This window comes from Papaver somniferum, unplaced genomic scaffold, assembly GCF_003573695.1.
Source record: "Papaver somniferum cultivar HN1 unplaced genomic scaffold, ASM357369v1 unplaced-scaffold_6, whole genome shotgun sequence".
Taxonomy (NCBI): domain Eukaryota; kingdom Viridiplantae; phylum Streptophyta; class Magnoliopsida; order Ranunculales; family Papaveraceae; genus Papaver; species Papaver somniferum.
In genome coordinates this window covers 566,986-581,464 of record NW_020648748.1, presented here as the reverse complement: position 1 = coordinate 581,464, position 14,479 = coordinate 566,986, and the positions used below count along the sequence as shown (strand labels likewise).

General features: G+C 36.7%; 1 protein-coding gene across 1 annotated transcript; it reads left to right on the top strand.

Moving 5' to 3' along the window:
* Nucleotides 1-4,863: 4,863 nt before the first annotated feature.
* On the top strand, nucleotides 4,864-9,996 carry LOC113343529 (type I inositol polyphosphate 5-phosphatase 8-like). The gene is made up of 12 exons (XM_026587685.1): nucleotides 4,864-5,098; nucleotides 5,203-5,287; nucleotides 5,378-5,437; nucleotides 5,629-5,722; nucleotides 6,320-6,424; nucleotides 6,542-7,001; nucleotides 7,115-7,317; nucleotides 7,406-7,514; nucleotides 7,597-7,751; nucleotides 7,890-8,772; nucleotides 9,143-9,589; nucleotides 9,710-9,996. Exons 1-10 carry the CDS (start codon nucleotides 5,057-5,059, stop codon nucleotides 8,035-8,037), a joined length of 1,461 nt encoding a protein of 486 aa, XP_026443470.1. The 5' UTR covers nucleotides 4,864-5,056; the 3' UTR covers nucleotides 8,038-8,772; nucleotides 9,143-9,589; nucleotides 9,710-9,996.
* The last annotated feature ends 4,483 nt before the right edge of the window (nucleotides 9,997-14,479 follow it).

The window sequence follows — 14,479 nt, the reverse complement described above, 5'->3', positions numbered from 1 at the left end:
ATCCGCTTGACTTCTAAATGCAGCCAAGGTAGGCGTATCAATCTGGGTGTCTTAGCAACAAAAGATATAACACTATTGGCTGGACGGATGTTTTTTAATTAAATCGCAAGGAAGTACAAGTAGAACAAACTACGCAACTACGATTTTATTTCATTATCGGTTTGTTAATACTTTGGTTTGGTAGTACTAGCTAGTATATCTGTGTTGGATTAGTTGCGTTTGGCTGTTTGCAACTAAAATCCTCATGTGATAATGGTTGCTATAATACTATTTAATTTTCGATAATAATATAAATACGTAATACCTGTGAATGAAAAACGATTGGCCCCGTTAGGATTAACATTTAGTAAAAGAAAAACAAAGAATTTACGGATTGATGTTTTGCGCTATGTCTTTCTAGACGTGTTTCCAGCTCAATGAAAAATCAAGAGATAATATACTCGAAAGGCTTGCTTTGAAAATTTAGGTGGTTAAGTTTCATCCACATTATTTTCTTCCAATATTGTTATAGAAACATAAAAAATATACCACTTGTAATCTTATGACGACGTGATAGTGTGATACTTGCCTTTTGTATGTTTCCGCTTGGTGATTAGCGGACGGGGTGCACCTTATCTCGGCAAATAGGCTATATTGTACGTCATTTGAATTAACATCCTTATCTACCAGATAAAATAAGAATAACGTTGTAATTTTGTAGTCAGGGGTGTAAAGATAGTCTATTCATGGTAATTAATAAGAGTAAGATATGGTTGACAGTGAATCCAGAAACTAAAAGTAAAAAGAGGAGATTTACTTAATCTTCACTACCTTCTCAACCTAACACGTACTTGAGCATGACAAGCTTCATCCCCCGAGTTCCTGCATGACAGTACTTACCTCAGTTGTTTCAACCAGAGCAGTCCGAGCAGCTATGGGGAAAAAAATGTGGGGGCATCAGATAAAGTAAAGTTGGTCTACTGACCAGCTGCTTTTACAAATCGAGATTTCTCAACTTCGAAATCAACATGTTTCACTTAAGATGGAAGTCAAATAGATTCATAGAAGAATAGCTGCTCCATGAAGGCGTAGATACTTTTAGTATATACGTGCATTAAAACTTCACTCTTCTTCCCTGTTAAAAGCCTGTGCATATACAACAACACATAAGCATTAATCAGAAGTAGGCCTTTGGCTTCATTAGGGTGGTGAAGCATGCAGTCGGTGTAGCTAGCTGCTATCATTATCTTGCAGGTTAAAGGATGACCGCAAGAAAGATGCATAACTAATGATGAATGATCACTATAATCACTAGCATTTATAGTTCTGTACTACATAGTTTTGTACTACACCTGACAGCCACATTAGATGGGATGGGGAGTTGCATTATTTGGGACTTAAAAAGGAGAGCAATGGTTATGTAAGAACGGTCTCCTCAGACTTTGGCAAAACCCCCTCCTCACATTGGGGTGGGCTCCGTCCACAAAGAATTAGGAGGAGGTCATTTTAAAGCAGTTCCGCATGAACAACCAAAAAAAAACAACACTAAAACAATTTAAACCCCGAAATAACCCCTATATGAGAAATGTTGAATTCATTTAAAGGCAGTGGTGGGTCCCAAGCAGAATACCGTGAGACCCGGTAGAAAAGTTTTGTGAGTGGTTGTTTTATTGTTGTTCAATGAGCGGTGCATTAAGAATTTTGGTCATTTTTAATGAGGCCCACCGAAAGGTCCGTGAGGGTGCGATTTTGTCGTAGTTTTTTTTTTTGGGTTCACATCAAATTTTTGGAAGGAGAGTAATACTATCTACCACTAGATTAGTAGTCATGATTCAATTAAGTACATCTCATGGCATTAAATTTGAAATTTTCGGCTAACTTACAAATACCATCATCATACCCATATCTTCTTAATCTCAATTTTTGACCGTTAAGTTTCTATTTTCTTCTTGTTAATTTTTTATTTTTTTTTCGAAAAAAAAACTAACCTCATGACATATATTCATAGCATCGATTTAGAAAATCAGAAATCTTACGGGATAATTTTAAAATATTTGTACAATTTGTAACATCTCCATCAATTCGTGCATATTAAAACTATTTCTTCACATCTAAAAATGATTTGAGAAAACCTTCTACTCTTCCCCAAAGGAGAGAATCAAACATTTATGGCTACACTGATTTTTGAAAGAAAGCATGTATGTGTGAAAGTACAGGATGATGACGGGATAATATCCAACCCAATGTTCATCAAATCATGTATATAACATATGGGCATGTTCTTCAAAGTATACACAACTCCATATGCGCATGTTCTCCAAAATATATCTCATTTTTGTAAATGATGACGTAAAAAAAAAAAGAAAAAAAAAAACAGAAAAATTCCATAAGGAGATCCGATAAACGAGGAAAAAGTTGTCAGCATTGAGATTATAAATGGGTCCAAGCGGTTGCGAGTCACAATAGATATTCCGGGATTTTCTCCAGGAATACTCCCTCCGTCCCTATTATAAAGGCGGAGTTGTAAAAATTTGTAGTCTCATTAGATAGACAAGACTTTCAATTCCAAGATGGGTTTTTTCATATATTGCCCTTATTTATTATAGGTAGTTATCACCATAATTAAATTAATATTTTTAGTATTGGAAATTGTATAAAGGATAAAACAGGAAAGAGGATGGAAATGTAAGAAATTAAAAAAAATTCTTATTCTAAAAGAAACTCACTTCTCCGGGACGGAGGGAGTATAAGCATTTTCGTCATTTTTTCGCCCAACCAAAGGAGGAAGAAAGAGCTGGATTTTGCTTTTTGATACCTAAGCTTTACATTATGATAGTCATTGGGGGGCCTTAACATAAAAGTCTAGAAACATATGCCACCTATTGAAAAATGAAAGAAGCTTCTCTACCGCCGACCAGGGGAACCAAACACTTTATGGATTTTTCGTTTTACGTGTCACTGACATTCTCTCGACTTTAAAAGTCACGTGCTCTACCACTGAGCTAACTCGGGAATATCTGCTGATGTATTTGGATCAACAGTGGTTGTCTTTTGATTTTTTTTTGCTAGAATTAAACACCAAATGACCGACTAATACCCACTAATACACCACCATTTGATTATTTTACTTTAGTGTCATACTCTTCGTTACTAACATCGTCACGCTTTCAAGCGCTTCTCTCTAATTTTAAACCTAAAATCATGGGTTCCGACGTTGATGCTCGATACACACACCCCTCACCAGTTAGACATTTTTTCAAGGATAATTTTTCGTGAAAAACCCCATATATAATCTCATGGAGAAATATAGCTGTTATTAGGAAAAAATTTATAGCAGTTTGATTATAAAAGGCTGGACTCTAGAGTGGATTACCTCACTCGGGATAGTACCCGAAATTTATTCACGTCGATTTTCACAAGTCTAACACCATGTTTATTTACTCCTGATTCATCTGAGTCGTCTGAATCTGAGTGAAATTACCTGACTCATCTGGATCTGACTCGATATGCTTGTTTTGAGTCAGATTTGACTTAAAAATTTGTGAGTCAGTGATTTAGTCCCATGAATCAGTTGTATTTTGTTACCTGATTCACATGGATCCGGACCAGGAGTTATGTCTGGGCAGAAATTGAGTCAGATCTGACTCAAAATAGAAAAACAAACGATCTAATTGTTGACTCGGTGCGAGTCAGGAGTTGGCCCAGACCCAAACACCGAGTCAGCTGCAAACAAACAAGGTCCGAGTACGTGGTCTTTTTCATTGCGTTCTTTATAGATAAGGGCCATTCAGACATTTTTTGTGGGCTTTGTTTGTTATACGGACTCACGGCCCCACCTAGATTTCGTACCAGACAAAGAAGTTGAACACACCAAACATTTATTTTCATCTTGCCACCGGTGTAAGTAAACAAAAATTCATTTTAGTATGCAAAGGAATTCTAGCGGGGTGGATTGTGTATAACTTGGTAACTGATACGTATTTCTACTTTTAATGTCTTTTAAGATTTTTTCTTGGAAAAACCATGCCACTCAAGCGTCAAGTGCCGACTTAGGTTGTCGACCATAAATCTAAAATCTCCAACACATGATGCCCATCAATCAACAAAATAACTTTTGGTACTCAAAAAAGATGGATATGATTCATGCCCCTTTTTGAAAGAAAAGAGTATGCACCTCGCCAACAATGAAACACTGACTTGCCTTTTTAAGCACAAACATTCTTTAATCTTCTCCACTTTCTCAATAACGTTGATGTTTTCAGTCCATTCTACTAACGGCAGCTACAGAAAAGGACAACAAAAACAGAGAGTGATTTCCATTTCTTCTCATTCCAGTTTCATGAGTTCCTTGTGTCTTTCTCCATTTCTATGTTTTTGTCATCTTAACATTCTCTTCACATCCTTTTCTCTGCGCTGCATCAATCATACAGAAATCCTCTGTTGTTGCTGTGTTTTTTCCTGTTTGATAATCACTTGAAGTTAAAGAAAAAACCTAACATAATCAATTTTTCTGAAATATCTTCTAAACTAATTTTGTATTATTAATATCAAATATTATCTTTTGCTGTCAAATTCCCAACAACTTGCAAGTATTTGTAATTAAAAAACACTAGATCTTTATATTTGTTACCGTTTTCAAAACAGAGACATAAACTAATTGTTTATTGCAAAATCGGTTTGTTTTTACTTGCATTGTTTCTGGGCTTACTTATAGTTGTTTTCCTTTAACGTTGTACAAAGAAGAAGAAGAAGAAGAAGAAGAAGAAGAAGAAGAAGAAGAAGAAGAAGAAGAAGAAGAAGAAGAAGAAGAAGAAGAAGAAGAAGAAGAAGAAGAAGAAGAAGAAGAAGAAGAAGAAGAAGAAGAAGAAGAAGAAGAAGAAGAAGAAGAAGAAGAAGAAGAAGAAGAAGAAGAAGAAGAAGAAGAAGAAGAAGAAGAAGAAGAAGAAGAAGAAGAAGAAGAAGAAGAAGAAGAAGAAGAAGAAGAAGAAGAAGAAGAAGAAGAAGTGGGATCTTCTTCCCTAATGCAGAGAAATTAAGATATCTTTCTCTCTCTGATATTTCACATACAGTTTGAGCAATGAGAACAGAGTCTTCTTCTGGTGATACCATGAGTTACAAGGTATAAATTTTTTGAACTTTCAGCGACTCAATTTACCTCATTTTGATGCAGAAAATTGTAACTCACTTGGGTTTGTTTTCTTATTGTTCTCGGTGTTGTTGTAGTCTTCTTGGCCGAAGCAAGTTGTGAGGAAATGGTTAAACATTCAGGGTGGAGTTAAAGAGTTTCATTCTGATTATAAAGTTTCTGGTAATTTCTTGGGTCTGAAATTTTTACCACATGTTTATTAGTCTGCTGAATTGGGTTTTGAATTGTATTGGATGGATTTTTGTTTTGTAGAAATGGCTGGAACAAATTCAGTGGTAAATCATTATGATTTCTTAGAAGAATCACCACCAGGTATGAGAAAATGAAAGAGGAAACTATGATACTCATTCTGGTGGTAGCTATCGAGCTCGACGCCCATTTCATCTATGGATGGTGTTGCTCAGTTACCACCAAAATGGGTTCACCAAATTTCTAAAAATTTGATTGGTAATTACATGCAAATTTTTCTTCTAATTGGATGTCTTAATCTCATGATGATTCAGAAAAATGGCTGACTGAGACTGCTCCAGATAGTTTAAAACGTCCAAGGATTGAATCAGACTCACCGGCACCGGTTTCAGACCCCTTAAACCAAAGGTACCCCTACTATTGCAGAATCCCTCCGGATTCAGTCAATGAAAGTCAGTCTTTGTTGACTGGCTGATTTTTTTTTTTTTTTTAATGTTTTGTTTTGTTGTGTTTCTTTCAAACTTTGGCCATTTTTTTCTACACAGACTGAATCAAAATTCTAACAGTAGCCATCAATACATTTGAAATTAAGAGCCTTTTACTTGAAAAAATTGCAGCTATGTCTACCTAAATTATTGATTGTTTCTTCAATTCGTCCTAAAAAAATCGCATATTCAGTAGCAACTACGAGCATTAACTGCAATGGAAAATTTTCTAAAATTACTAGTTGTTGATGATACATATAAACTGCAAACTTAGTTGCTTTGGGGATCTGAGTTATTGCATCTTGTAACAAACTGAGCCTACTAATTTTCCAATTGAATATCGTACCCGCCACGCCACCGCGCTGTGGATATCGACTTGATTAGGACAGCCTCACAAAATTACTCATGGGTCTAACTCTGGTTTGCAATCTGACAAGGAAGCAGCCGTGTGCCAACTTGCATTTTTCTGTATTGAATTTAGCAACTTACCAACTTCTGTTTTGGCTTGCTTGGTGTGCAGGATGTTTGTGGGTACATGGAATGCTGGAGGAAAATGTCCCCACAAAGGGTTGAATTTAAAGGATTGGCTACTAAACCCAGTTCCTGCAGACATTTATGTACTTGGGTAACTTTCCGCCACCCATCACAAGTTGTGATTTACAACGTGCGAATCAGGTAAATAGGATAAGTTTATATATCCAAAGAATACTTATCCGGTTGGCCTGTTTCTTCCATGTGCCAGGTTTCAGGAAATTGTACCATTGAATGCAGGGAATGTATTAGGTGCAGAGGACGATGCTCCCGCCTTAAAGTGGCTTTCACTTATTCGCCAGGCTCTTAATAATACTGAAAAGAGTACAGAGTTGACTGAAATTCCTCACCCGCACAAAGAACTTAAGAATTTCAAAACTAGAATTAGCTTCTCTGATCTGATATCATTAGAGGATGAATTGGATAAAGAGGATTCAGAAAGACATTCAACTTCGAGTCCAAACTCAGACATAGAGGATGAAACCTCTAATTTTTGGATGAGGCGTAAATCTCCAAAGAATAGTACTAGTAGTCGTTACAGCTTAGCTGCAAGTAAGCAAATGGTAGGCATCTTTTTGTGTGTGTGGGTTCGAACTGATCTTAACCAACATGTCAGCAATTTGAAAGTGTCGTGTGTTGGAAGAGGCATCATGGGTTATCTTGGAAATAAGGTTAGACACGACACTAATGACATGAAAGATTTCGTATCAGAGCATTTTACTGTTAACATTTTCGAGTTAGACAATATACTAATGAAACGAGTGATGTGGTTTAATTTTTGCAGGGTTCTGTATCGATCAGTATGACATTGCATCAAACAAGCTTTTGCTTTGTGTGCACCCATTTAACTTCAGGCGAGAAAGAAGGTGACGAGGTTCGGAGAAATTTTGATGTTATTGAGATATTGAAGAAAACGAAGTTCTCTCAGTCTCAGAGAGTATCTGGACAACCATTCACACCTTCCCCTGTTAGCATTCTAGAACATGAGTAAGCGTGGCTATGCAAATTTAGTTCATTTTGTGGAGGAGAATGACATGGCGAATATCTGACCTTCAATTTCTTTAATAATTTTCAGTCATACTGTTTGGCTTGGGGATTTGAATTATCGACTCGCCTTTCCTGGTGGCGACTCGGAGGAACTTCTGAAGAATAACGATTGGGAAACACTTCTCGAGAAAGACCAGGTGAGAGGCCAATATCACAAAATTAAAAATAAAGTTGTTGTTCACATTTTTGCTCTTGTGTGACATTAGAATTGTTGTGCAGCTCATGATAGAACAAAGAGCTGGCCGGGTGTTCAAAGGATGGGAAGAAGGAAGCATAAGTTTTGCCCCAACTTACAAATACCTTGATAATTCTGACCAGTACGTTGCGCAGAACCAAACATCCAAGTCCAAAGAGAAGCGAAGAATACCTGCCTGGTAAAATTCTTCTTCCTTTTTCATTCTGCACTACTTGGTCTACGCACTTCAAACCCAAGGCGTGTATCAAATCCACTCCAGTTAGTTTGCATAATCGTTGTTTTGAGGAAGCTAATCTTTGTTGGTTGGGGAATGCAGGTGTGACAGAATACTATGGAGAGGCAAAGGAATGAAGCAGATGTGGTACGTAAGAGGCGAGAACAAATTTTCGGACCATAGGCCTGTCTACTCCTTGTTCTCAGTACAACTTGACTCCCCAATTGACGGAATTAAAGTACAGAAATAATGCAGCAGTGCCACAACCAGCTCCTCATCCTCTGCAATTACGACCACGACAACTTCTACTTCTACAAAGGGAATGCATTTCCCAGCAGAAAGTGCTGCCAAAATCAGAGCTGAAGAGTTGTTAGTCAAGTCATCACACAACCAAATGATCCAAATCTACAAGAAGAAGAGAAACCCACTAGTTCACGATTCGGCCGGGAATAATTAAACAATACCATAGAGAAACCGAAAGGAGTGTCCGAGACAAAGATGTTATGATAGCAAAAACAGTATTGAGTAAAAGGTGAATAGTACAACATCTTCCATGATGGTTCATTGTTGGTGTAGTTCTATGCTGCTCCAGTTAGATGCAAGTGGTGCTGCAATACATGGAATTTTCCGACAAGGATCCTGCAACTTTGTTACCTAATCAGTCTGACAATATATCACATCTGGCTTTGGATATTGGTGCACATCTGCGATACATGGCTTTAGTAGACATGATATCCAGACGAGACACTGCAGGGAGTTTCTAATAATAGCATAATGAGCGGCTGTCCTATTCCATGAAGTTTGAATCTTGGAAGATTAACGAGTTCTAGCAGTGTATCCAATCAAAGCAGCTTCAGCGTAGAATAATTTATACCGATTGACCAAAAGGATTTATTCCCCTATAATTTGGCTAGTTATTTGAGAATGCTTCTGCAAGACTACGACAACAGAAGAAAGGCACGGACTTTTTTTTTTCCAGTGGAAGGTAGATGTCATAAATTTTCAAATCAATAGTTGCGATGATGGCAATTGAGATTGTTTAAGATTTATTGAATCAGGAAACTTACATACTTAAGCCCAGGAGGCGAGCCCATAAATGTTTTAATTTTGTTTAGGGTTCAAGCCCATAATTTGGGTTGGTGACTACTAGCGGTGTGCAAAAAAACCGAAACCGCGGATTTCATCCGTATCCGTCCGCAAAATTACGGGTGAAATCCCAAATCCGCATGCGGTGCGATTGCGGCTGCGGTTAGACAATAAAAACCGCGGATCACCCACACCCTAGAATAGTTAGGGAATTTAATTAAATTATTAGGGATAATTTGGATCTTACATCTTATCTTTGTGAAACCTAGAGGAGTCAAAATGGCAGCAGGAGGAGCTGTGGTTGTTTCAGCCTCGAGGGTGGTCGGAGTTGGGAGAGGTGGTGGTGGAGGAGGTGGAATTACAGCAACAACAAGAAGATGGAATCATTTGCACAACCCCACTTCTAATATTACTAGTACTTTCTCAGAAAATCCAATCCCAATTTCAAACCCAGTCTCAATTGGTGGTCGTAGCAAACGAAATTGGTTCTCTGTGTTTGTTCGTTATGCTCAAACCAGGATTTTTCATCTCGTTTCCAAGGTAATCAATTTCTTACTTCAATTTACATCAATTAAGATTCATCTACTCCACTGATTGTTGAATTATTAAAAACTATACGGTAATTTATGGATGGTGTTGAGAAATTGCCAAAATTGGTGGAAGGTATTCAGGCTTTTCTTGGTGTTGGTGCTGAATGGATTTCCGATGTCTCCAAGGTATAATCACCAACTGACTAAAGAAACCCTTTATCTTGTTTTTTGATTTCGTCAAATGAATTTCGACATCTTTTAGTGTTTTTTGATTGTAGACAGCTAACACTTCAACTGCAACAACAGGATTACCAGCACAAATGCAACTTGGATATTTTTTCAGACTAAATTCCTGGTTAATTCGCATCCGACCCGTAACACCCGCTGATCCGCGAATATCAAATCCGCAGGTGATTGGGTCGGACACGGTTGGATTTTCCAGATCCGCAATTTTGACGGTTTGGACACGGATAACCCTAATCCGCTAGTAACTACACGCCGACTTGGAAGAGTTAGAAAATTTTGAATGTACTGTGACATTTGATGCTTCCTTTAATTAAAGAACATGATAACTCAACGGGATTTCTTGATAATTATTGAGCATGCAGATGTGAGTTCATAGACGGGTTTGAATGGGCAGCTAGCCCCTTAAATACAGAAGCAAAAGCGTTCCTACAATCACTCATATGGCTCAAAGAATTGAATATTACCTCATCTTGTTTTTAAACGACTTAAAGAATATGATTTCTGCTATTAATGGAGATATATCGTTCACCTCGTTGGAGAGTGCAAAACAGTGTTGAAATGCCAAGACTTGCTTAATTTAGTAGTTGTTTGTACCGTGTATAAGAAATACCCGGAAGGCCCATTAATCAAGCCCATCTAACCCATTAAAGAAGATTTCAGAAGTTTTGTTGCCCAAGCTGTTTGCACATCAAATTTTCATCAGAATTATGGTTACATAATCTATATAAATACATGTATCCTACACCCTAAAAAGATATGGAATTTTAGGTTAGCTAACGCGGAAAAAACTCTTGTATCCTACGACCAATAAAATATTTCTCTGTTTTTCAGTGGATGTAGGCAACACTCGCCAAACCATGTTAAATTCTTGTCTTCTCTAATTATTTTTAATTCGCTCTTTAATCCTAATTCTCAATAATTATAATCAAATTATCGTGTTTTGTGTCTAAAAATAATTTTGTGTTTTCTCCAGAGAAATAGAAGTTCACTGGATAAGTTAGCAAAGGAAGTTAGAGTTTTAAGTGTCATAAGTTTTTATACCAAGTGTGTTTAGGAACAAATTAAGGCACTGTTTTTTGCTAAGTTGGAATGAATTCATTTCATATTTCAACTTCAATTTGTAATTTCTGTTTCTAGTTAATAAAATCGGCAATTAATTAATTATCAATAGAAAAAGACAGAAACAAAGACCAAAACACGATGAAACTCCACTACTTCAATCAGTGCATTATTGTTGTGATTAAATGATGTTTAACCACTGATTAACTTAACTATGATGCCGTTCAAACGAAAAGATTATGTCTCCCTCTAGATTAATTGGCAATCGTAACCTCTTACGACGCAACGCACCACAAATATCTAAGTGAAACACCAATTCTAACGATGCTTTGACCCCTTTACGTGAAACACGAGCTTGTTCATATATGAACAAACGCTTTCAACTTTTCGTCATTCCCCATTATAGAATTTGTTCGATCAATCTATATACATTTAAATATAAAAAGATCTTTCGTCGTTAAGGAAATCGAAGTTCCTAGAAACAAAACCGTACGAGATTCCATTGCAAAAAAATAAAAAATAGAAACAAATGAAGTAGACGAACCCTGCCAACCGCATTCTGTTAATGATGGATTAATTTATTTGATCATTAGTTTGTTGATCTGCCAGTCAATATTCAATTTCAATACATATTGGACGATAAAGAAGGTTTATAATAATCGCCTAATCAGTGTTGTGCCTTTTTAACGGTGCCATTAATTAAATTTGATCCGTGCTTAATTAAGTTCAAAAATATGCATTGCATAAAGAGAGCAGTCTTAATCTGTAATGTGAAACTAGACCAGTATCATGCTTACGACAGCAAATCTCTAGGCTCAACCTATATCAACCAGAAAGTAGTCTAATGGTTGCCTAATTAATGCAATTAGTTTGCCTAAGCAAATCATTTACGGGTTAGGTTTTTCCGATAAATTAAATTTTGATTGTGATTTTCACGTAAGAGTCAACCGGCCACACCCATCAAAAAAAAAACGGCCACTGAGCACCAATTCCCATCTAGCTAATACCCGGTGCTTGATAATGTAGTTGTACACCCAGAGTATCGAAATGGAAGGTAATCTAAGACATGATGCTAATTTAGGAAACGAAGTGATGAGTTATTGATGATCTTATTGATATTTTCTTAGGCTTACAGCACAAACCCTAATGCGGAAGTTAAGGAATCTTTCTCACAGTATAACTCACACCATACAAAATCACTCAACCTCTCTTACAATGCGCTAAGGCTTCCTTTTATAGGAAAGTGAAATACAACTCATATTTATTTCGTTAGTATTCACAAATTTCATGTGACATAACTTTTTATCTCGCTACTCCTATTTTCATTAGGAAACACTACTACTATATCGGCGATAACCTCGGTTTTTTGTCTGTACAACTGTCACTATTTCTTGTTCAACAATTTTTCTTTACCGAAAGTCATTCTTTTTTCGCTCGGATATTCTTCGTTAGATAGGTTAGAAGGATTCTCATTTCTTTGTTTGATAGCTTCGCTCCTCTTGTCACCATTGCTTCATTAATCTTTTCGTTTCGTAACTGGTACTTCGCAACTTAAAGTACTCTCCTGTCAGTTGTTTCGACTCATAAGGTATACCTGGTCTGAATATTTAGTAGTAATGTCTTCTAACGAGATTTGACCGTCGGATACGTTCCCTTGTAGTATTATACGTAGCGAAGATATTTTTTATATCTATAAATAACCTTGGTCCTTGACAACCATGTTGTCATAAAGGGTTCCCACCGGATTGCAGATGAGTGCATAATGTATCCCAGTGTTGTTTGCAATAATTATTTAACTTTTTTGAATTTGATATCAATAATGTATCTTGTTAAGATGATGTGATGCTGAGATGCTTGCCTTTTTGTATGTTTTATTTGCGGACGGGGTTGCAACTTATCTTGGGGGCCCATTAATTAGGCTAATGTCAACTAAGTGAGAACAACACGTTTCAAAAAGAAAAGAAACCTGTTTTGAGACATACTCAAATATTTTGAGGCATACATCTGTCTAAGTTCGGCTGAAAAGTTATCAGCCGAACCTTAATATGATTCAAAGAAAATGGTCCCTTCGTGAGAAAATTGGTGATCGAGCCAATTCTCTCAGCAGAAAATTGGCCAAAGTGTGACCTGCTTCAGGTCGTAGACACGAATAATCCTTAGATCAGGGTCAAAAAAACTAGGACCGGTCTTAACTTTTCTGTGTGGTATTCTCCCCCGTTTCGCTCTTGGAATTACATCTAGCAGTGGTTTGAATACCTAGCAAAATTCAGTCTCTTTGAGTCTTTCCCTCCGTTTAGCTTGGATTGGTATGGTCAAGAGGAACTTCTTTTTAGGATTTGCCTCTCATTCAAGCAGATAAAAACAGATGAAATGATAAATGGTAAAAACAGATAAAAGGACTTTTTTGTTTTTCCCGAAATGTTGAGGGGGTTTCGTAGTTCCTGTTGAAGGATAGGTGCCTAACGACTAGTATGGTCTACGTAAGTGAGTTTAACTTGGGTATATTAGTTGGGATTTTGGGTGCTTTTGCGACAAAAGACAACACTATTGGCTGGGCGGAGCTTTTTTAATTAAATCACAGGGACTTGTTTATCTGTATCACCGTACGGGATTAGTTACGTTTGGCTGTTTGCAATTATTAAGCACATGTGATTATCCGATTATGGCTGCTCTAATATTGTTTAATTTTCGATAATTATGTACGTAATCATCATCCAATCAATACCTTTGAGTGAACAATTGGCCATTTATTGAACATTTGTAAATTGAAAGGGAATAGAAGAATTTTGGGAATTTTAATAAAATGCCACATTTCCAATTTCTAGTTTAATAAGGTGTTACCATTTTTTTTAAGAATTAATAAAATGGCACAACTATTATATATTCCGTATGGTCCTACCAAACCCGTATATATGCGTTGAACAAGTCAAGAAAATATATCATCATTACCTATTTACCCTTCACAATCCTTAAAGATTTGTGAATGGTTAATTAGGAGAAAAGCAGAACAAATAAATTGAGAGAGGAGAGCAGCAGCTGCTGCAGCTGTTATTGCCAAGAACTAGATCGAGAATAAGTAAAAGAAATTAAAAGAGGAGAACAGCAGCAGCTACAAAGTAAGTGTTGGAAATTCAAGTGGAACTGCAAAAGAATTACCAAACTTCAAAATGACATGCAAAAGATTAATATGACTCGGGGGAATCAGTCAGAGACGCCTGGCCACAAGAAGAAATCCAAAAGAATCAGAGCTAAACGAGGTAAGTCCGTTTACTCAACAAACCTTGAAACGTCATTCGGTAATACAAGATGTGAACACCTTGTTCACTCCATTACTATCTAAACCATAGTAATAGATTGTATCCTTATTTTTGGACTTGAAAAATAAGGATTACTTCAAGCTTGATTCAAGTCTTGTAAATCTTTTGTTGATTTTTCTGTTCCTTTTTGAAAAAGTAGTAATGGATCATGAACCGTGGAGACTTTTTCAGGGTTTTTTAGGGTTTTACTATCCTAGAGTCTATTTATATTCACTTGTGGATATTACTGTTTTTTACCTTCTTATCTAAAGATACAATCTCATGGCTCCTATAACTAGAGGCACCACGAAAAGAGATGTTATAGAAGCAGTTAATGTGTATCCGTGTAAAGGAATTTCTTCCGCAAAGAAGGTGAAGGACACAAATGATAATCCAGGTTCCTCCTCTAAGTTCCTATTGTCTGTTTGTCATTCTGATAATTACTTTAGGGATATGGTGAAGGATTTCATCGGGA

Excerpts from the sequence above, each read along its gene's own strand:
- LOC113343529 (XM_026587685.1), top strand. The coding sequence starts at position 5,057 with ATGAGAACAGAGTCTTCTTCTGGTGATACCATGAGTTACAAG. Across the intron at positions 7,002-7,114 it reads TGGGTTATCTTGGAAATAAG|GGTTCTGTATCGATCAGTAT; the intron begins GTTAGACACGAC and ends TAATTTTTGCAG. Across the intron at positions 7,318-7,405 it reads GTTAGCATTCTAGAACATGA|TCATACTGTTTGGCTTGGGG; the intron begins GTAAGCGTGGCT and ends AATAATTTTCAG.